This window comes from Gossypium raimondii, chromosome 7 (genome assembly GCF_025698545.1).
Source record: "Gossypium raimondii isolate GPD5lz chromosome 7, ASM2569854v1, whole genome shotgun sequence".
Taxonomy (NCBI): domain Eukaryota; kingdom Viridiplantae; phylum Streptophyta; class Magnoliopsida; order Malvales; family Malvaceae; genus Gossypium; species Gossypium raimondii.
This window is the reverse complement of record NC_068571.1, coordinates 4,682,427-4,706,790: the sequence shown is the minus strand read 5'-3', so window position 1 is coordinate 4,706,790 and position 24,364 is coordinate 4,682,427. Positions and strand designations below refer to the sequence as shown.

The 24,364-nt window shown below is 31.8% G+C and overlaps 2 protein-coding genes across 3 annotated transcripts; both read right to left on the bottom strand.

Annotated features, from left to right (window-relative positions):
* Nucleotides 1-32: 32 nt before the first annotated feature.
* On the bottom strand, nucleotides 33-3,215 carry LOC105761224 (monothiol glutaredoxin-S10). Of its 2 annotated transcripts, none has more exons than XM_012578988.2 (5): nucleotides 2,850-3,215; nucleotides 2,623-2,696; nucleotides 1,401-1,475; nucleotides 865-891; nucleotides 33-412 (listed from the first exon to the last, which is right to left on the bottom strand). In XM_012578988.2, the coding sequence occupies exons 1-5, from the start codon at nucleotides 3,122-3,124 to the stop codon at nucleotides 336-338; spliced, it is 528 nt and encodes a 175-aa protein (XP_012434442.1). In that variant the 5' UTR covers nucleotides 3,125-3,215; the 3' UTR covers nucleotides 33-335. The 2 variants fall into 2 exon arrangements, with proteins under 2 accessions (XP_012434442.1, XP_012434431.1); XM_012578977.2 differs by having other exon boundaries at nucleotides 33-415; nucleotides 2,850-3,214.
* Nucleotides 3,216-17,476: 14,261 nt separating this feature from the next.
* On the bottom strand, nucleotides 17,477-19,277 carry LOC105761249 (probable indole-3-pyruvate monooxygenase YUCCA5). Its single transcript, XM_012579008.2, has 3 exons — nucleotides 18,516-19,277; nucleotides 18,048-18,419; nucleotides 17,477-17,951 (listed from the first exon to the last, which is right to left on the bottom strand). The coding sequence occupies exons 1-3, from the start codon at nucleotides 19,191-19,193 to the stop codon at nucleotides 17,724-17,726; spliced, it is 1,278 nt and encodes a 425-aa protein (XP_012434462.1). The 5' UTR covers nucleotides 19,194-19,277; the 3' UTR covers nucleotides 17,477-17,723.
* Nucleotides 19,278-24,364: the final 5,087 nt, after the last annotated feature.

Genomic DNA, 24,364 nt, shown 5'->3' with positions numbered 1-24,364 from the left:
AATTAAAACAGTACCTTAACAATACTACCAAGTACTTGTAAACTGCAGTCTGCAACATTATTTTCGATTCATTTCTTCTTTTCCAGGAACTCATGAATCACTAAATCCTACCGGTTAAGAATTTGGTCATATAATCAAACATGGTTCACATGGGATAACATGCAACGGTTTCATACTTTTAGCATCTAGTTTGAATAAGGAGATTTTAAACAATTAACTTATGGGGTTCTGAAGTAAATAAATATAATAGAATGGAACATATCTGCTTAAAGAGAAGGAAAATGGCGAGCCTTGTAATAGGATCTGAAGTTTGCCACAGGATCATATCGAATGAGCTAGTTTTCCTTACTTTTTGCGGTAGCTTCTGACAGCAAAGGTTCCAGTTCTCCTTTACGATATAGTTTGACAGTATCTGCTGCAGAACATGAAGCATCAATAACTGAAGATCTATTCACTCAAATTCTAGAACAAAGTGTCTCTTACTCCAAAGAAACCCAAGTTACTCGAACAGAAAAAGAAATGAAAAAAAAACCTCTAAGATCACTTCAAGAATCATGTTGTACATCCAAATTTAAGAGACAATGATTAGAGAATTTACTTTCGACTAAAACCAAAGACAAAGATTGGAAAACTTGAAAGGTTCTTTTTCCCCACTGGATGGCAGGAATGAAAGAATCACAAAATTCCGAGTACCATAAAATGGTGTATGACATTATTAGGAAATGTCTAGAGTTTAACGTCTTATTTTGGAATCTATTTATGTCAATTCATTTTAGCAGTTAGACATATTCCAGGCTATTAAAAGATGCAGCAGGGCCTCATTTTAAAGAATGTATCATTCAAGAGAAGAAAAAGCATGAATACCTGTACAGCCACCGATGTGTTTACCCCCTGTTCAAAGCAGATACAGGATTAGAGCATCAGTTATACTTATATAACCAAAGAAAATTGCTAACTGTTATTTCACAGGTTACTTTAAACAAAGTTCTTAAGGTTGGAGTTCAAAAGTATCACAAAGCAGGCAATGAGCACGATAATTTTTCCTGTCACTGCAACTTCTTTTAGAATCATAACAAAAAAAAGGGCTGTTGTTTCATAAGTGATTCTTTTAACCAGAACTTGAACCGGAAAAAAAAGAAGCCATTAACAGATAAGCCAAGTGCAAAGTCATGATGCTCAAACTGGTTTTCTTATTAAACTATGACCGACTTCTGTTCTGTTGGTAAAGAACAACCTGACAAGACAGCCTTCTACTGCATCCTTTCATAGTTAGTAAACATTAAAGATAATAAATGGACTGGTAAGGGCTTTATACATATAAAAGCAATAAGCCATGCATACTGTTTTACAGTCAAGGGAGTTCTATATCTGTTAGGTAAATGCTAATTCAAGAAACTTACCAATAAAAACATTTGGGACAGTGTGTTGCCCAGTAAGCCGCTCCAGCAACTTCTGCACTTGAGGCCCTTGGGCACCTGAAAAAGATAGAACTCTTTAATAAGCAAGATCAATATTACGATGTAAAGTAATTGACTGCGTGGTCCAATTTGAGATATTAAACTTCATTCACAAATTCTGTTGAATTTGGAGAATGGAAGCATGAATTACAACCCAGAAATAACATTCTTTTGAATAAGATAAATGTTATATAAACTCAATTTCCAGCTTTCCGACCACTTTTTCCAAGAGAAAGTGTCACATGGTGATAAGTGATCAATTTTTACTTACTGTTATGATTTCAAAGAGGTTACGAATCTGAGACTTTCATAATTTCAATGGGTTTTAGAAGCACAACGAAGAACTACAAGACACTCAATTTTCATTATAACTTCACCGATATGGTGAACTTAGCCTCTGGAAGACCTCAGCGTTCTTCATTATTTGTTTCTTAATTTAAGCAGAAAATAGACCAAACTTTCAAAGTTGATATTTTCTAGATTCACATTATTCATCCTCATTGCATTCAACATCTCAGCCTCAGGTTATCAATCAACTTGGCCGAGGCCAAACAGGTAGAAGCAAGAGGGCACACTCACAAGGACTCTTCAAATGAAACGTCCAGCCATCTTCAATGAATGACATTTATTAAGACAAATGCATTTCTAAACTGTATGGAAATTTCAAATGCAGCAAGAAATCAAAAAGCACTCTTTATCATCATCGATCAATCCAATGAAGTTACAAAAAATTAACAACAAGGTCAAAGTGAACCAAAATAGTGTCTTTAATGACCCGGGTTCAGACGTCTCCTCACACCACCACAAGTTACCTAGCGTATGCTTAGGTAAAAAAAAACTGTCTTCTTTGGATACAACCCTCAAAGTTTTATCATCCGACTGCCCTCCCTCGATATGAACCAAAGGAGGTGCACCTTTGGGTAACAAAGGTGGGCCTATAGGTGCCAAAAAGGAAATATGTTTCCTTTAATGTAATTGATGTAAGGGTAGGCGTGGTGACAACCAAAACTCGGTATATGTAGTGATGTGGAGAGAGTCTAAATCAAGGGTCATTATAGTATCTCTACAACATTTGGTAATATTGAGTAACCTAAGGGGAAACACACACACACACACTTTATAGCATAAACATAACAAGAGCAAAAATTTTGAAGAAAAGACTAACCCATTTCATCCAATTCAATAACCAAAGGCTCCACACCAAGTTTCTTGAACAATGATTTCACCTCTGAAGAATACCTGCAAACAAGGAAAGCATTAAAAAAAAAAACCCAACTCAAATCTCCCTAAAAAAAAACCCGATTCACACAAGAAATCAACAAATTTATTTAATATTTTTTTTAAAAAAAATAACAGATGAAACTTAGGAGAATAATCGAGATTTGAACTCACGAGCACCAAGACTTAGAGTATACAACAACTGGGTTACTAGCCACGGTCTTCTTAACACTCTCCTCAAGCCTTGACCCAAATGAAGAACCCATGCTTCGCACCAACATGGGTTTACATTGCTTCCTGGAGACATTGATGCCCAAACTGAAGCTGGTCGATGTTGAAGCTCTGTTGCTTTGAATACGAAGAAATTCGTTGCAAGGAAGGTGTGAGAAAGAGGCAGGACGGTCTAGAGGAACATAGCTGAGGTTTGGCATATGAGATGTAATTGCCATGGTATTTTTTTTTTCCCTTTCTGGTTATTTGTTTGTTGAGATTGATCTCGTCTCGTGTCGTGTGTTTCAGCAGCTATTTTTGGAATTTTACTCTGTCCTTTCGTTATTATTGTTTTCAGGTTGTGTGGGCTGGGCTTTCGGCTTTGCTTGCTCATTCTCCCAAACCAAATATAAACGAGACTTGAGCCTTAAGTAGCCTTCTTTTCCTTTTATATTTTTTAAGGTAATTTTTTATGGGTTAATATTTAGTATATCGAAAATATTTTATTTTATTTTATAAGTAATTTTAAAAAAATATATTTTTTAGTATTTATTTGGTATAATGATTTTTTAGTCCTCAAGTTTACAAAAAAAAATTATTTTAGCATTTTATTTAATTTTTATTTTTTAAACCTTAAATTTGAGTTTTTTTTGTTAATCACTCAAAATGAGTGGAAAAAGTTAATATTTTTAACTTTGTTGATGTTGCATATATGTGGATTGTCACATGATGACACTCCGGCATCTAATTAATTTTTAAAATTTAAAATTTCAAAAAAATTATAAAACTATTTTTAAAAATTTAAAATTATAAAAATATTCTTAAATAATTTTAAATTCTTTTTAAAATTAATTAAATGCTTATGTGTCATCTACGTAGAAAACTACGTGTATGCCGCACAGAAAAGTTAACAAATGTTAACTTTTTCATCTATTTTGGGGTAATTTGACAAAAAAATGCAAGTTTAAGGGCTAAAAGTGATAAAAAATTAAATAGAGGGCTAAATGATTTTTTTTTGTAAAGTTGGAGGATCAAAAAAGTCTTTATGCCTATTTTTTTAATATTTTACTATACCACACTTGTTAACCCCTAACTCTATTTGTGGAGTTTAAAAATTCTATTGATAGCGTACTACATATTTTCTTTCCCTATTCTTATTTGAGGACTGTCAAAGATAAAATTCAAGACTTTAAATAATATTAAAATGATCTTAAGAAGTTAGATGTTCAAACATTTATTAACATTTTATATTTTTAAGAGTGCAAACTAATATTTTATATATATTATCACTAATACTTTACTCATTTAATCAATAATAGTAAAGTGAGATCTAGGATTTATGATTTGAGACTTAAGATTTTAGAGTTTAGAATTTTAAAATTTAAGGCTTAAGATTTATGTTTGGATTTATGATAGGTATCGTAATTTAGGATCTAGGGTTTTAAGATTTTAAAGATGCAAGGTTTAATATTGGATCGAGATTAAATATTAGTGTTATAAGTTTTAAGGTTTTTGGCTTCATGTTCTTTTTATTGGGTGAAGAATGTAAAATTTTGGTTTTTGATATTTAAGGTTTAGATTTTAAAATTCTAAAATTTAGGGTTTAGTGTTGTGTTAGGATTTATGGTTAAATTTAGGATTAAGATGTAATTTTAAGGGTTAACATTCAATTATTAGGTGCAGAATTTAAGATTTTGGTTTTTAAGGCTTAAGTCTTATGATTTTAGGTTTTAAGGATTTATGATCATATACATTTTAGGTTTAGGGTTTTTAGTTTTGTGTTGAGTTAAGATTTAGGGTTTAAGGTTTAAAATTAGTGGTATGAAGTATTTCTTAAGGGTACGAGTTTGTAACTGTAAGGTTTAGTGCTTTGGTTGAATTTATGGTTAATGTTTTTGTATTTAGGATTTAGGGTTTAATTTTAGAATTTACTATTTTGTATTTGTGCCTAGTGTTTGGATTTAAGTTTTACAATGTTGGTTTAGAGTTTGTGATTTTAAGGTTGAGGGTGTTGGGATTTAGGATTTATTGTTTATGAGTTTATAGTTTGGGTTTTTAGATTTAGGGTTTATGTTTTGAATTACAAGTTTTGAGCTTAAGGTTTAGGATTAATATTAAAATATAATATTTGAGGCTTAGGTCTAGGGTTTAGGGTTTTGGTAGAGTATTTAATATATTGATTTTTTGGTATTTAAGGTTCGTGTTTTCATTATTTAGAGTTTTGGGTTTATGTTTTTGTTAGGACTTGATGTTTAGATTTAGGGATTGGTGTTTTTGGTTTAATGTTTAAGGGTTTATGTTTAAAATTTAGAGTTTTGATTTTTATGGTTTGGTGTTTTAGATTTATTATTTAATATTTAGTGTTTAGTATTATGGTAGGTTTAGGTTTTTGGGTGTAGAGTTTATGTATATAATGGATGGTTTTTGATTTTTGAGTTTTCGGGTTTAGTTTTAGTTCATGGCACATGATTTATGATTTTGGGGTTTAATATTTAAATGTTTATCACCATGTTTAGATTTTAGACTTTTAGATTTAGGGTTTAATATTTGAAGTTTAGTTGTTAATATTAGGTTAGTGGTTTATATCTAACATTTAGAATTTTGATTTCATAGTTTAGAATTTTTGGATTTAAGATTTAGGATTATTGTCGGGACGTAATGTTTAGGGCTTAGTGTTTAGTTATTGGGTGGGGAAGGTAAGTGGTTTTTGGAATAGGGCTTGTTATTTTAGGGTTTAAGATTAGTGTTAGGAATGTTAATGGTTTAATGTTCGGTGGTTGGGTAGAGAATTTAAGATTTTGGATTTTTGGTTTTTTATGTTAAAGTAAATTTAAAGGTTTATGATTATGTTTAAAAGTTAGGCTTTTGGATTTTAGGGTTTAAGATTTTTGTACTTTTGTATTTATATGATTTAGAATTGGTTTAGTTGTAGTTGGGATTTAAGATATTTTTAATTTCTGAGTTTAAGGTTTGAAGTTAGATTTTTTGATAGAGTGGTTTTTAAAAACAACAACTCAATGCCAACATAAAAATGCGGCACGAGTTTTTCACTAATATCATGGATGACATCATCTAGGACTTGTCTTATTTTTATAAATTGAGATTTAGAATATCTTTGATTAATCATTGAACATTTTCATTTGATTAAATAATAAAATATTAATATTAAAAAATTAAAACATGTATGAGAACCTTAATAAATTTTCATTTCATTTTAAAATTTCAGCAAAAAAAATTAAATAGAATAAATAGGTAGATAGTTACTTATCGCTATGGGATATTTAGTGCTTTCTCATTCTGTGATTCTAATAGAATATAGTTCCTTGTAATGTAATTGATGAGAATGTTATTATTGTAAAGTTACTTCATGATGTTTGGTTCAAATTGAAAATTATCGATCAAAATCTCGAAAAAAATTAAAACAATACATTTGTTATACTCAACACTTTCTTAAAATTGTATTCAAACATTTTAATATTTTCAATAATTTTATCATCAACAAGTATTTAAATTAAATGTTTAATAATAACATTCTTCAACAATCTTTATTATTATAAAATATTTGAATCGATAACTATGATGAATGTATTAACTATGGATATGATGTTGGAAATAGACTGATTTTATATCACCCTCAATTTGAACTAACAAAAACAATGTTTCCTTGCATAATATGGATTCCAAGCATTCATGATCTGGATGTGAATGAGGCGAATTACTTATCCCTGGGTCTATTAATGAACTATCTCTCCAAGGATTGTGAAAGATGTTCCACTAGAAATATTCTTGTTATTGTTTCGACTCATATTCCCCAAAAAACGAATTCCACTTTAATAGTCTAGAATAAATTAAATACATGTATTAAGATAGAATGCTTCTTATTCCACAACAACAAAAGCACTTTTTCACTCTTTCATATAGTAGGGGGTTTCACTTGGAAAAGAAAATATTCCATACTAATGAATTCAAGTCCATAATTGTGGGTTCCAATGCACGAGATGTTATAACACTTACCAATGAGGCCCTATCTATTAGTATTACATAGAAGATATCAATTATAGACACTAATTCAATTAGATCTGCTCTTTATAGACAAACTCGGGATTTGTGATCCAAAGTAAGATCGATTCAGGATAAGGGGCTTTTTTATAAAAATAACCTTAAAAAATTAATTAATTACTTAATTAACTTATTTTTTTGATAAAATACGAAAATAACCTGAAATCTACAGTAAAAATTGATGGAGCCAAAGTGTTCGGCGCCACCAACATGCCACGTCAACAATCTAAATTAAAAAATTAAATTTTTGGTGGAGCCATATAGAATAGCGCCACTTGTATAAATACTAGAGAAATACTGTGATTTTTAAAAGTATAAGGGGTTTAAGTAATTTTACCTTTTTTTGGTAAAGTTAAATAAATTTACGCTACCAGATTTTAAGAAAATAGCTATCTGTCACCTATTTCCTAGTAAAGACAAATTTTTTTTATTTTTTCCTTCACGTCACTTTTTATGATTTGTCCTTTTTATTTTTCTTTCATTTTAAGTTTTTATTTATTTACTTTTTTAAGTTTTTTATTTCTCCTTATTTATTTATTTTATTTATTTGTTTATTTGTTTATTATTGGTTTTGAAAATTTTGAAATGTTTTATAATATTATTTTTAAAATTTTAATTATATATTTTAAATTATTTTTAAAATTTTTAAATATTATTTTTAAATTTTAAATATATTTTTAATAATATAAAACATTTAAATATTTTAAAGATATCACCTTTCAAATTTATTATTAATTTTGTAATATTTTAAATGTATATTTTAAATATTTTTAATTTTACATATAATTTTTAAATTATGATTTTAATTATTTTAAAGATACTCAAACCTTTTTTAAATTCTATTTAAAATTTTAAAAATAATATTTTATCTAAAAGTGAAAATTGAATTAATTAGAAAAAATAAAATAAAATAATTTGTTAAAAAAGATTTATTTGTTAAAAATATAAATTTATTTAAAATATATATTAAAAATAAAAATAAAAATAAATATTATAACTGGTCACATCATGTCAATGACATCAGTGATGTGACCCGTTATTAACAATTATTAATTAAAAAGAAAAAAAAAAGAAGATGAATGTCTTGTATAAGGTGGGCCTTGGTCCCTTCAAATATTTGTAGAAGGAAGGAAGAAAGAGAAAAAAAAGAGTAAGTTATTTATATTTTTATTTTTATATTTTATAGTTATTGTAATATAATAATTAATTATATTACCTTTATGTTTTTATATTATGCATATATTAAAATATCTTTTGATCAAATACGGATCACACTTTATCGATGATCAACGAAACAGTAAAATTAATTATAAATTAAATAAAAAATCGTTTTAGTTTCTCGTTTTTCTTGCTAAGCTCTACTTTTCTCAACGTATTTTGATGGCATGAAACTGATCTCTATTTGGTTGTTATTATTTATTTTAACTATTTTCTTGCATGAAATTGATCTCTACATGTTAGTTATAATTTTTTTAATTTAGTACACATTCATAAATTTATATATTAATTTTTTAATATGACGACCTTTACGCTTAATTTTACTGTTTATTGTGCTTGGTTCCATTTGTAAGGTACAAAAAGTTATATTTTTCTTTAACGAGTGAATTTTTTCATAAAAGTTCTCATATGTAAAATAAATTTTCGAGTTTGAATATGCCTAGTTTATATTATATGTAAAACTCTATGTATTATTATAGATATCAATTCAATAAAAATAAGTCTTTTTATTTTTATATTTACCCATATCACCTATAGTTTTTAGGACATTATTGTTTTTTTATTATGTACTTTTGTAGTTATATGGTTGCCTTTAGTTTTAATGCTTAACTATAATTAGGACATAATAATCACATTTAATTTCTCGTGTTATTATTAATATTTTATGACAAATCTTCATTCTATTATTAATATTTTATTACTTATTTAATTTAAGTTAAATAAAAATACTTAGAATGTTTATGTTGGTATAGTATAAGTGTGATGTTTTTATTTTCTCAACCTTTCAATTTTACTCTTCAATATATAACTTTATGTTTAAATTATATAGATAATTGATTTATCATATTTGTATAAAAATTTTACCATACAGGATGGGTATCAGGTTTTGAGGTCGCGGTTTCATTTTCCCAAGTATGATTTGGATGAGCGGATCATGCCATACTTACAGTTGGCGGGATTTGGAGATGTCACATTGATCCGGAGGTTTGACTTGAGGGCGAACTTAATATCCGCCTTAGTTGAGCAGTGGTGTACGGAGACCCACACATTCATTATGTCGTGCGGAGAGTGCACTATCACATTAGAAGACGTCGCTATGCAACTTGGGTTACGAGTTGACGGTGTTGTAGTCACGAGTCAGAACAAAGTGTTGGAACCTTCAATACTATGCCACAGATTGCTTGGACGGTCCCTAAGTGATGGGGAACAAAATTTCACATGCTTGACATTGGCATGGTTGAGAGCAAATTTTAAGGAGTTATCGAGCACTGCCACTGAGCACGAGGTGATGTGTGCTACTCGATCCTATATTATGCAGCTGATTGGGGGGGTACTTATGCCGAACAACACGTCTATTAGGGTCCACTTAAAGTACTTGCCTCTATTGAAGGATTTCTCTCGTGCCGGTAGTTGCAACTGGAGATCGAAAATGTTGGCCGTATTGTACTATGAACTTTACCGAGCAACAAAACATGGGGTTAGTAACATGACTGGTTGTCTGGGTCTGCTGCAATCTTGAGCTTTATACAAGCTGTCGTTTTTAGCAGCTGTTAGGCACCAATCATATCCGTGGCCACTTACAAATAGGTAAAAACAAAATTATACTTAACATTTAACGACTCATAAGTATGGATAATATTTTCCAAAGTTTAATTGCTAACGTGTTTGTTTCGATTTTAGATGGGCCATGTCTCCGGGAATTGGTGCGAGCCAAACATTAATCATTTACCGCCAAATGATAGAGGCGTATGCCGTAGAGAAAGTAATAGATATTAATATGGTTTAAGTAACATTGATTTAACTTATCCACTTGTAGTATGTGATGTGACTTAACTCATTGTGTTATATTGTGCAGTTCTTGTGAATGTCGTATTCTGCACCAAACATTGCAACCCTTATTCCTCAGTGGGTTCACGCTAAAGCTCATATGTGGTGCATTAACTTCTCAACCATTGAGTGGTACAACAGTGATCGAGTTATGCAACAATTTAGGTGTAGACAATTTGTGCCGGTCGAGCCACAACAATTTGTTGATGTCCACGGTAAGACCATGAGGGGGAAACATACAACAGATTGGAGCGTGGAACATCAATGTTATGTAGCACTACGGAATGCCCAATATGACAGGCGGCCTGAGTTGCACCTTATATGTTTGACTTCAGTCCCTCGACTGAATACATGTAGTGGCACATGACTCGATGGCGCATTTATTTATATGGTGGACAACTTATGATAGTACCGGGTCATGGCTACAGATGTGGAAATCAACCTATGAGGGAGCTAAAGGATCAACATATGGCAGATCCCAACTCGGAGGACCAACATTTGAACACATCAGACCAATGGGTTGACGCTTTTTGTGATGAGTCGCAGAGCAGTTCACATCACCTGGACATGGGTGGTTCAAGTTCATATCACCCGGACATGGGCTGCTTGAGTTCATATCACCTGGATATGGGTGATTCGATTTCATATCACTCGGACATAGGCGGTTCGAGTTTATTTCACCCAGAGCAACCACCGATATTATTTGATATATTTGGTAATAACATGTATTCCACCCTGCCTCAGGCCACATTCCATCCAGCTACCGATCCTCCTAATGTGTATAGTACACCCCAACATCCACCCGACAACGAAGGCTCGTAAACTGTTATACCCTAAACAACGATACCACTCACGATTCTTTCCAATTTTGAGTTATGTAAATTTCAAGTGTTATGTAATATTTATTGTATTGGTTTAGGGTTCCACAACTTATATATTAGTCTTTTTTGTATAATTTATAATATCTTTTAAAGTATTAAAAGTTGCAACTATTAATTTTAAATAAAAGCTTAACACTAAATAATACAAATTTTATTTCTAAAAGATCATAAAATGCAAACATCAGGTACAACATTTAATTTCTTTCTGGCTGTGAAGATTGACCAGTATAGACGTTTCCATGGGGACATTTGCTTCGATTGTGGCCAACTATTCTACATATGGTGCAACGCTTTGGATCGACCTGTTCTCTTATATCCATGTCGTTCCGAATCCTCATTGTTGTTGGTCGACCTTTGACTCTTTTACGTAGTGACCGATCTGGTAACATCTCGAACACATGTGGTTGCACTTCCCATGTCGATACATCCTTTAATATGGGGAACTCGTCACCCTAAATATGCAACATACGTTCAAGTGTGTACACATCGTTGATATATTTTTTGACATTCAAACTATAGGTAGCACACGCTGCAACCACATGCACACACGGGTATCGTAGTGTTTGGAACATCTTGCACTTACATCGTTTGTTTCAGAGATCAACTTCGTAAAATCGTGGTGGGATCCCTGACCGACGATTGATGTACTCTATCACTCGAAAAGTTTCCAAGTTTTGGGAATATAGTTTTGCATTCATCGACCCAGCTCTTTGAGCGTTCTCTTTCATGGCATCCCTGATTTTTTCGACGTGCACGTATCCTGCCTTTAACTGTTTTGCTTGTTTCAACTCTATTTTTGGCATTAAGGTTGCTCGCCTGTAAAACGTGGCTGAAAAATCGCTGAAATTGGCAAGTGAGGCATACGCCTCAAGACAGAGTTAACGACCTCAACGAGGTTAGTTGTCATATGATCATATCGGTACCCCTCGTTAAAATATTGAGCCTATTGCCACGGCTCTATGCTACCCAACCACTGTCTGAGAGAAGGTTTGAATCCCGCCATATCAGTCTCTAACCTCGCCAACTTATGTCTGAATCGGTGTGCTTCCAGCTCGTATCCTACGTATGTATTCCGATAAAATATGTTACCATCTCAATTAGGAAATAGACTCGAAATATTTACAAATATGAATTTAAATATGATATTTTTACCCATGTTCACAATTCGTTTGCGCCAGTCTTTGTTATTGTACTTATTGTGGAAGTTGACAACAATGTGACAAATATAATAGGCGGACCTCCACAAAACCTCAGATTGTCGAATTGCAGCAACAAGACTTTTCAGCCTGTCAAAGATAATGCAAAGACGCTCTTATAATTTTCGTATTTGCCACTGTTGAGTCCTCTGTATAAATGTAACCCGAACTCGCCAACCACACCCATCGTCGACTCTCCAACATTCCCCAACATATAATGTCAGTGTAGATTTGGCAACCTTGTAATCAATCGACAACTTCATGTTGTATTGTTTGATGACAAACACACAGTTCGCCTTGTTCTCGAACTGTTGCCCAACAAATAACTCTTCGAACTACAAATTTGACGCTAATCTATGAGCAGGTACTATATTGGCATACTCAGAAAACTCGGATGCATGCGCTGCATCTGGATCTACGTTCAACATGTTGCCCACACGTTCATTTCGTAAAATAATGCCACGACTCGGGTTACTGAATGAAGGGCCGTGAACATCTTCAACCTCCTTCGAGCTTTTATCATTGGTATTGTCCGGAACCTCATTAACATCGGGGTCACTAAAATCTTCAACGTCCTAATTAAAATCTTTACCATTATTGGTTATTTCTCTGATATTTGCCTCTGTGCTTATTATCACTTCCGGATGTATTTGTAGATGGGGATCGGGGGTAGGGTTGTTATACGAGCTCCCACAATAATTAGGATTTTTGGGTATCTGCAATGTCCCTTCGCATTCTAATTGGTCTGTCCATCTGGCATTAAGATCAAAGTCAAATTTGCGATGTTGACTTGTTGGACTAACATTCTCAACAGGCTCTAAGTCTGCTAACTCAACAAATAACTCAACTGGTTGGGGGTTCTCACTCCCAATTGACCACCATATTTTCATCATAGTGCCTAAGTCATCATCATCTAGCAGCTGCATCTCACAAAATTTGAACGGATCTGTAGAGATTGGAAACTTGTAAAATAATCTGGACATCTCCTTTCCACAACGAATAGCTATTTTTGCATTGATCTTCCTTTTCATTTCTACCAGCTTCACATTTTTTTTAATGGTAAACCTACTCTTTGCCGACCTTGAAATACACAACCAACATCACTTTCTACAATTTCACCATAAAAAAGAACATACACCAAAAACACCTCATTATTCATCTTCAACAGAATTTTTGAACTCTTCTATGAACACAACAATTTCACCATTCTATATATGCTAGAGAACCAAGAGGTAAAATATAAAATATTTAATCTTTATATTAAAAAATATAAAAAAATTACACTTGTAATAAAGTGATGGAGCCATTCTAAATGGCTCAACCAAATAAAATATTAATTTTAAAATTTAAATTTAATTTAAAAACGTTTTAATATCTTTAAAATTGATTTAAAATTAATAATTTATAAAATTATATTTAAAATTAAAAAATTTAAAATATACATTTAACATATATAAAACAAATAATAAATTTGAAAGGTCATATCTTTAAAAATAATATATTTAAAAAATTAAAATTAAAAATTAAAATATTATAAAACTAATAATAAATTTAAAAGGTCATATCTTTAAAATATTAAAATGTTTTATATTATTAAAAAATATATTTAAAATGTAAAAAATAAACTTTAAATTTTAAAAATATTTTTAAAAATATATTTAAAATTTTAAAAATAATATTATAAAACATTTCAAATTTTTAAAATTAATAATAAACAAATAAATGAAATAAATAAGGACAAATAAAAAAACTTAAAAAAGTAAATAAATAAAAACTTAAAAAGAAAAAAAATGAAAAAGGACAAAAGTGACGTAAAGGAAAAAAAAATTGCCTTCACCTGTTTTAATAGGGAAATAGGTGACAGTTAGTTATTTTCTTGGAATCGTGGCGCTAATTTATTTGGCTTCACTAAAAAAATGTAAAATTGCTTAAGTCTCTTATACTTTCATAAATTACAGTATTTTCTTAATATTTAAATAAGTTGCGTCATTCTATATGGTTCTACTAAAATATTAAATTTTTAATGTAAATTACTGACGTGACATGTTGGTGGCGCCAAACACTTTGGCTCCACCAACTTTTATTGTAAATTTTGGGTTATTTTATTATTTTATCAAAAAATAGGTTATTTAAGTAATTAATTAATTTTTAAGGTTATTTTTATAAAAAAGTCAGGATCATGGGATCCTTTTTTATCAGATAGGAAGAGTTGTTGTACAAAACGTACTTCTAAGTAATTGCCTCTTAGATCCTATATCAATGTTTTTTTTACTAAATTTGGACTAAATTTGATAGATGAATACATTTGAAAAACAACTTGTATATTAATTGAAGTGTATTCATATATTATGTATGTAGCTTAAAACTATCTTAATACTAAAATTTTATTTAATGAAAACATACATTTTAACAAATATATTTATAATAAAAGAAATATATATTTACTTGAGATAAAAAAAATAAAAAATAGGCATCGGACATATTTTTTATAATAAATAAATTAATACCCTAAATACAAATAAAAGAAAGGCTAATTATTAATGGAATGGGAAAGTAACTCCTAATAAAATGTTACATTTTTAAAAAATAAACCTATTTTTATATACTAAATATTAGAATCACAGCCGTTAGGCCTCTAGTACTATGAGACAAACATCATCATCCCTGTGTTAGCAGTGAAATTTAGAGATTCAGCCATGTATACCAATTGTTCTTAAGTAATCCTCTTAGATATTAACCTATAAGAAGTGTGATGATTTTAACATGTGATCATCCAATTGTTTGTATTTTGTCAACTCTCTTTTGAGGCTAGATATGTTGAATTATTCAGAAAATAAGGATTGAATCATTGTTTGTAGATTCTACCAAACCCTAAGCAATGGCCATTGCTTGGTTCCGGTCCACCCCGCCGGAGTCGACACAAGTTTCTGACTGAAGGATCATGGTTTTGTACAAGAAGAAAAATGATGGGTCCCTTTGTAAAAAGGATTTTAGCAGGGAAAGAAAAGGTAGCCATCCCATGTGCTTGTTCTCAGTATTGTTTAGCAGTGATGACCAGGGACTCACAAACATGCATTGCTACGGTTATCAGTGTCATGGCCAAGTTATAGGGAGTATGGAAACATGTAGATAAACTGTGTAAAAGACATGTTGTAAGAGCCCAAAGAAACTGATCAGTTGTTGCTTTGAAGTGCATTTGTAATGAAGCTCCCTGTGGCCTGTTGTAAGACCAATGCAGGCTGTTTCTATGTTCTATTTGGGGAATATGAAGAGAAAGGCCCCATGGCTTATACTTGGTTTTGAATATTTATACACACACGTTGTGGGTTTTATTGCCCTCTCGAGTAGCTCCTTTCAGTAGCTTGAATTCTTAATTAAAAAAGAAATGCAAAAGGAAGAACGCTAAGACTTGAATTATATAGTTAAAGTACTATAAATTGATTTTTTCTGTTAAAAATTTTATTCATTTTTACTGTTAAAAACTGAAATACTAACGGAATAACCAAATAATTACACGTAGCATGCCACATGTACCTTATATTGCTGACATAAAGTAACCGGTTTTTATTAGTAGAAATAGTTAGAATTTTTAACAGAAGAATTAGTTTGCTATTTGATCTAATGTACAGAGATTAATTTACCTATTTTTAAGTAGATGGGTAGCCAATTGAGTCTTAACTCAATTGGCAGGCATGGGCATTGTTGTCATAATAGGAGGTTGTGGGTTTGACTGCACTGAAACACATTATCCTTCTATTTATGGGTTGTCTTAAAAAGATTAGATATGATCTGAGATTATTCAAAAAAGAATAAAAGAAGATGGGTTCTTACAAGCTTTACTGCTCTAATTATTAGTGGTGTTAAAAGATTTGATTTTCTATATTTTTATATCCGCTTTAAGATTTATATTCGAAATTCCTGTTCGTCTTTTTCAATCATAATATCTTCAAGTTAGGCCTATATTCTCTGTCTGGGAGTACAATATTTAGGGGCGTTGGAGCAAATTGAAGTTTGGACTTTAGTTTCCAGACGACTTTCAGTGAAAGAAGCAATGCTTATGTGTTGGACTTCCCAAATAAGGGATTGCTCTATGGCTAGCCATACACTTTACAGAAAGAAGAGGGAATGGGCTGTTTTGCATTAGAATGGAATTAATACAATTTTTTCTCTTTTGCTCAGACATAAAACATAAATGGAATTAATACATGCCTAAAAGAAGGTTTTCTTTGACTGCTTATACATATTTCTCCACCATGTTAGTAGTATATCTGTGTCAGATACCCATAGTCTCAGAGCTTAAGTTTTTTGGGTCGGAATTAAATTGTATATTTTTATGATAGTAAAAATATAATTTTATCATTTCAATAGTTTATATCTTTATAATTTTAAAGGGTTAAATAAATTTTTTATAATTTTTTAGGGGTCAAAGTACAATAATTTAAAATTTTATAAAGAGCAAACTACCAAAATAGTCACTTTTGTTTACCTCAGGTTACATTTTAGTCACTTATGTTTGAAATATTACATTTTCATCACTTACGTTAACATGTTGTAACATTTTAGTCACTAAGCCATTAACTGACGTTAATGGTGTAACGATAAGCTGACGTGACACATTAAATCATCAATTCAAACAAAAATTTTAACGTGCCATGTTAAGTTTCTATTACACTATTAACGGCAATTAACGTCCAGTGACTAAAATGTTACAACACGATAATATAAGTGACTAAAATATAACCTAAGAGAAACAAAAGTGACTATTGTAGTAGTTTATCCTTTTAAGTGGCACCGATACAAAGGGCTTCCTCCGAAGACATATATAAAATATTTTTATCGGTTTGTAGTTGTAGGTAAAGGGTTCAAGTTCCATGAAATTGTGGTAATGTTGTAATTGGAAAATTAGAACAGCTCATAGGACACATAAACTGAGGTATTATTTCTCACTTCTAAGTAATGGAATATGCTTTACAGAAAAAATCTAACTGTAAATTTGGCAAATGAGAGCATTGAGGCCCTCAATCCATGTGCAAAGGCATCAGTGACTCAGTGTTTGAAGCCTTAGATTATTGAGTTTAAAAGTTGGTCAATCAAATAAAGATAATAATTATAATCATAGTTTTAAAAGTTTGGCCATCCTTACATAAAAAGAAAAATAACCAACATGGTGGTGGGAACTGACTTGAGTTCCATGGTCACTCATCATCATCTACCTTATCTCATCTAATCATCTATGATCAACGTTTAAATATATTCACGGCGAGAAGATTAGTTGTTGTTATCGACTGTAATAGAGAAAGATTTTAGAGTTTATTTGATTTCTATTTAAGTCATGAATTTCTGGATTGCAGCTCTTTTTGTTTTTGTATAAATCAGTATCATGAATGAATAAGAATATTGAAACCAATCAAAGACAAAAAGACAGCAACGATGGAAGTGTATCATTTAACTTAGTCCCTAAAACAAAACAAAAAAAGAAAAGAAAAGAAAAGCCTCATCATCCTCAGTTTACAAAATGCCCAAAAAAACTCAAAACTTGGGCTTTTGGAGAGGGCTCTGTCAGCCTGTGCTACTTTTTTTGGGGGGGTATTTTACAGTATTTTCAATTTTTTACAGTATTTTTTGTTTATTTTTTTGTTGCACTGAGGAGTGAGACTTTAGAACTGTGAAATGCATTGTCTATGGCCAGCAATTGTTATCTTTTTGTGTTGCTTAGTTTCATCTTTCCAAAGCTTGCCAATATCTTGTGCTGTCCTCATGGCATCTGAGGAAGCACCGGAGAGCCCTCTCCTTGTGAACCCAACTGCATATAATCCACCATTGCCTTTCCAACCATGCGGGAAAGGTGCCTTTGGGTACCCATTCTCACCAAAGAATTCACCTTCCTGTTCATCATGTAACCAAAATCAATATTACTAACAATTTTTCCCAAGAGGACAAAAATCATGTTGGTTTTTTTAGTAAAGTAACATTTTTCTTACCTGAAGCCAAGAAGGAACATTGCTGCGGTATCCGGTTGCCAAAACGACCGAGTCGATATCGAGTTTTTCGCCGTTAACGAGCTCGACTTGTCTATATGAGAAACGTTTGATAGCAGGAACAACATTGATGTCACCTGATTTGATTTTCTTCAATGCACCAATGTCCAATACAGGGGTTTTCCCCTTAGTGTTCTTGAGTTCTAATGGACCCATTGATGGCCTTTTAAGCCCATATTTCTCAACGTTTCCAAGCACCAACCAAGCCAAAACCAACATCAACTTGTCAACAAGCCAAAGGGGTAACCATTTCATCATCAAAACAACTAATTCAAATGTGGATTTCCCATAGACTTCTCTTGGCAAGACATGGACCTGTTAAAACAGAACAAAAATCCCATTACAAATTTATTCTCCATGCTCAAATTTCTCTTCAAAGAAAAGCTAGTAAGGCATGTTTTAATGACTTACCGAGCTACGAACCACCATTGATGGTGAAGCATTGTAGTTGCAAAGATCAAGTGAAACTTCCATGCCAGAGTTGCCACAGCCGACAACGAGCACCTTTTGACCCTGGAATTTTTCACCCGACTTGTACTCACAAGCATGAATAACCTCACCACCAAACTCAGCCAATCCTTGGATATCAGGCACCACACGCTCGGCATTTTCACCGGTGGCCACCACAAGCCAGCGGCAAATGTACTCAAGCTCGATCTTGTTTGAACCACTGGTGACAATGGTCTTGACCCTCCAGAAACCACTGGTCTCATCATATCTAGCTGACTGCACACACTCATTGAACTTTGGGTTGATATCAAAATGCTTAGCATATGATTCAAGGTATTCAATGAACTGTTTCCTTGTTGGGTACTCAGGGAAATCCTCAGGGAATGGTAGTTTAGGGAGTTGACAGAATTGCTTTGGAAGATGAAGCTTCAGCCTGTCGTAAGTGCGTTTTTGCCACAAAGAAGCTATACATTCAGCTCGTTCAAGAACAACAAAGGGCACCCCTTGTTCTCTTAGACAAGCAGCAGTGGCTAGCCCCGAAGGTCCAGCACCAATTATGACCGGACCATTGACCAAAGTCCATTTACGTTGAAACGAATCTTGTTCCTGATCAACAAGGCGAAACAGGCTCTGATCCATTGTCGAAAAACCCTGAAAATTCTTTGCTTGGTGTAGTTTTTTCTTTTAATTTCAATGAACCTGAAATAGAGTCGAAAGAAAGAAAGGAAGATGATGAATATTGGTTTGGTGGGAGTAGGGCTTTGGACGAGTCCTTAAATAGGGATAAAATGGTGTGAAAGGTCCATGTGATTATATTTCAAAATAATAATAATAATAATGCAAATTGAATGGGGTCAAATTCCAAATCATAAGCCAATGGCTAACTTTTGTTATTTTATGAACTATTCAATAGAATCTCATATATTATACTTGCTAAAAAAAGTTGAAGGATTGACCCCCTTTTTCTTTTTCTTTTTTTTTGGAAATTTTCTTTTTATTCTTTCCATTAGATTTTATATTTTGGGTTTGGTTCTGGATTAAAACTGAAGTCGAATCAAACTGGATCATAAACAGGGCAAATTTCTCTTAGTATTATTTTTCTCATCCATAATACTTAAGAGGCATGGAATTTCTTACCACTCAATCTAATAAAATTCAATAAACTTTTTGTTTATTAGTAAAAGCATCATTGAGGCAAAAAATGAGCAAATTAATCTTTATATATTAGATTAAAGAGCACACTAATTATTTTTATTAAAAATTTCATCATTTCTACTTCAAAAACTGACGTGGTGGCTGAGAGAATAACCAAATAGTTGTGCCTCATTCTAACGTATAAGGACCAGTTTTTAACGAAAAATAGATAAAATTTTTAACAAGATGACCTCCTTCAAAGCACTTTTACCTTTATTTTTCATATAAATGTGAATAGTTTTCATTTTAATAATAACACTAATTAGATACTGTTTTTTTTCTTTCTAGAAATTATTATGGAAAGTATTAGTAGGAGGAAATACTTGGTTACCATTGGTTTCAATGATTTTTATAGTCCAAACATGAGATGTGCTTGTAGATTTCATAGCAACCTTGAGATTCCATATTATTATTGCAAATATCAATTATTGTAATATTTGTGTATATATATATATATTCCACCAAACTCAATAGTAGAAACCCAAAATTTCCATTGAATTATATATATCAAACAAGAAAAAGAACAAAAAAGAAGAGATGCACGCACAATCATAAATCTATAATAATTACCACAGCTGTTTTCATCACCTTTTTGCAAATTTGTACAAAATATAGATAATTATTACTACAAGAGTTAAATCAAAGAGATTAGAGGGAGAATTAGGAGGCAAAGAAAATGACCCAACATCCTCATCCGATTCTATGGACCCACTAATAAAAGATACAATTAAAATTATACATATTTGGGGAATAAGGAAAAATCAAAGGGGGGAATAGTAACACTAAATAGAAGCCAAAGTGGCAAAGAGAAGGGTGGTGAGTAGGATGGAGACGATGTTCCCACGTGGAGTGGATGAGCCAAGTTGCGGGGAGGGCCCTGAGTGTCACAATCGGGAAAAAACGCCCCCACAAATTAACAGCAACCCTCCATGGCCTTGGGATTGCGACTTCAAGGCTGTTTCGACCCACAAATATTATACGCCCATTCTGCCAACCGTCTTCCACTGAACCCTTTGCGCCATCTTTTGAACCCCTTTTCCTGCCTGTCCCTTTGTGCATTTTGGTTTTACTTCGACTTCAACACAAAGCTGGAGTTTCCATATTACAATGTTATTTTATGTTTTTTTTATTACTTTTACGTTGGATAAGTGTGATCACTATAATATTATAATATTGGAAGAAGGGGAAAAAGGATGATCGGAATTGAATTTGAAAGATGAAAGCATCGTGGAGACTATTGTATTAAGAGTCAGATTACATTTTATTTCTTTTATTAAAAAAATGAACAAATTAGTTCATGTATGTTAGATCAAAGAGTAAATTGATCCTTTTTATTAAAAAATTTATCTATTTCTATTGTTAAAAATTAGCTTAACTCACAAAATAACCAGACAGTTACACGTGGCGTGCTACATATACCTCATGTTAACGTACATGGGCTAGTTTTAACGGTAGAAATTGATGAAGTTTTTAACAGAAGAACTCATTCTCTTTTTGATCTTATGTACAGGGATTAATTTGTCCATTTTTTGAATAGATGGGGTAAAATACAATTTCACTCCTAGTACAGAAAATCTAGTTCTAGCCACTACTCCAAGTAAGTTTTGACAATTAAGTGTGGTAATTAAATACATTACCATAAATTGCAAGTATGAAACTATTAAAGGGTTTTTGTGTTTTATAAATTTATACACGACGAGGAATTATGTTAGGACATATCATTAATAAATTTATAAATTATTTTAAAATTTTATTATAATTTTAATATGTAAAATCTTGTAGTTTGTTGACAAGAACGACATAATAAGGGATCGAGATAAAATTTAAAAAATTGTATTGAAATTTTTACTTTTTGAAAGAGATCAAAAATGAAATCTTTCTACTTAACAAAGAGATTAAAAGGGATTGAATATACTTAGTAACATTTGCAACATTCAAGGGGCCAAAGTCCCTAGCTCTACCGTTATATAATTTCTTCTCCTAGACACTTGAAAGGCTTTACTTGAATATTGCTCCAACCTGAATAAAATTATACTCAAACTATAAAATAGATGAAAACGCATGTGATTATACTAAAAAAATATAATGGATAGTTAATGTTTTTATTTTTTATAGATCACAAAGGCATTGAACAAAGAGAAAAAGACTAGGCAGTGTGTGAAGAGAAGAGGAGAATATTCTTCATGCATGGTAAAGATTGTGAAGTACTAGGATAACCTTTTGTGGTTCAAGGCATGAACCCAATTTTCTATTATGATATTAAAAATAAAAATCTTAACTAGTCAAAGTTTCATTCGTGGTACGTGGATGGAGGCCAATAAACCTAAGGTATCATAGCTTTCGGTGGTTTGACGCGCATTTGCATCTTCTCCCTAATTAAGACATATTAAAGCTTTTTTACGCTTGTGGTTTTGATGGTGATTACTCGGTTTCGTTGAATGCTTCCCCCTTCCCTTTTTTCAGGGTTTAGGGTTTCTTTTTATAGCTGTACTTTCTTGAATAGGCCTGTCAAAGTACAATTTTGTAATCACATTGAAGGAAAAAGAAAAACACCCACCTTGATATTTCGTCTAATTATATTGTATTTTTTGTGTTGTTGAATCGCATTTGTATTAAAAATTAATCTATGATTGAAAGAAAAAAAGAAAAGGTAGGGAAGCATGTGCATAGGCATTTGAGATCGACCTTGAATTCCATGTAGGTCTCTCCTTTTCATGAAAAGATTGAGAGCTGTGGGTAGATTTGGCGTTTCTAAGTTTAACCATATACTAAAATCATTTCATTTCCAGCTTAGCTTTATTTGATTGGCAAATAAAAACTAAAAACTACCCTCCAAATGCAACAAACAATTTGGAAAATGAAAGAGGAAAGAGGTATAAAACCTTAATTATAAATATTGAACTTTGTCTCATCAGGTGGTAACTAGTTCGATATTTTTTACGTAAAATTTTGAGTTCGAATTTTGTAGATGAAAAAAACTATACTATTAAAGAGTTTTATCTTTATTTAAAATTTTTATTTCACTCGATTTCGAAGTTAATTAAGATTTGATGCGATTACTAAATACTATAAACCTTAATAGTGGATAGTCACTCATATCCCATGCACGATATGATATCTGATTTGATAGAGATATGCCCATAACACCAAATGAAACAGCCTTGGATTGCATTGCTCCACCACCCAGCGTTTCTACCTATTAGGGATGGATGGAGTAGCTAGTTGAATCTCCAATAATATTGGTAGGTAATGTTTCTCGCAACTACGCGATGAACGATATTTTGAATCGGACCACTTTAGATTACTTTTTCTTTTATTTCTACACAGTCGGCGGTGTACTTTTGCTATGGGAATTGAATGGAAGTTAGAGGCTTTAGGAGTAGAATATCATTTCTCATACTCCATAATATATATAATGCCAACCAATGAATGATTTAAAATGTAAACTATTAACCCAAAAAAGCTAAATTTGATAAACTGTATGATTATAGTTTTAGTCACGCGTAATGAAAAGTTCAAGAAAGGCGAAATCGTTGGCATATAAAATTATATAAGTGAACTGAACTGGCTGCTCGGCACCACCAGCTTACACACTTCTATATTGCAGCTGGAACCTTAGTTGCCATTGCCATTTGCCAACTTCGCTAAGCACAAAGTTGAGAGTTTCGATCCGGGAATGCCCACTTTCATATATTTAATACATTATATTTATTTAATATATATGCTTGGATTCTCTCTTTTAGTTTTTCACACACTGGGTTAGTGAAATGGTTAAGTTTAATCATGATCATGATTAAGCTTTAAGAGGCGGCTCGAAAAAATTGGAAGAAATTCCACTTCCATAATTATCTTTCATTTAGTTAGGATTAATATTTAATGATTTACTTAAAAAATAGAAATTTAAAAATTTGTAGTATTGAGGTTAAAAAATGAGTAAGAGGTGGGGGATGGTTGTTCGTACGATGGTGAGGCACAAAGAACCACTTTAAAATAAGAGAAGGGTGGGGTGTTTATTATTAAGGTTAAGGATGAGTATTTATAGGTGAGGTTAATCATCGTTGATTATTAGACCTTGACAAGTGTTTGATGCTAGTTTTATTGTGGTTGGCCACTAAGGGAATGATCGATAGACCTCTAGATAGGTAGTGATGGAATTGACATGAATTAGATGAGATTAGGATGACAATTTGGATTTTGAATTCGGATAATATTCAATTCAAATTTTGATACTATCTGTTGCAGATTTGAAGTGAATGCGGATAGATATTTCAAATATACATTAGTCGAATTTGCATTACTTATTCGAATAACAGATGTAGGTTGGAATTTGGATATCTGAATCAACTAATCACGAAATGTATATAGTTTTGATTATATATATAAAAAAGTTGGTGGATTCAATTTTGAATTTTCATGGATTTGGATATCTGGAAAATGATTGAAAATTTTAAAATTACTCCTTTTATCCGGATTCAGATATTTGACAGATAATAGTACTTAACTTAGGCCAAATTTAGATAGTAATACTCGGATAATTTGTAGACAATAAATAAAATTTGATTTTCAAGTAGATATGCATATTCAAATTCTAATAATTCAAAAAATCTAGATACTAC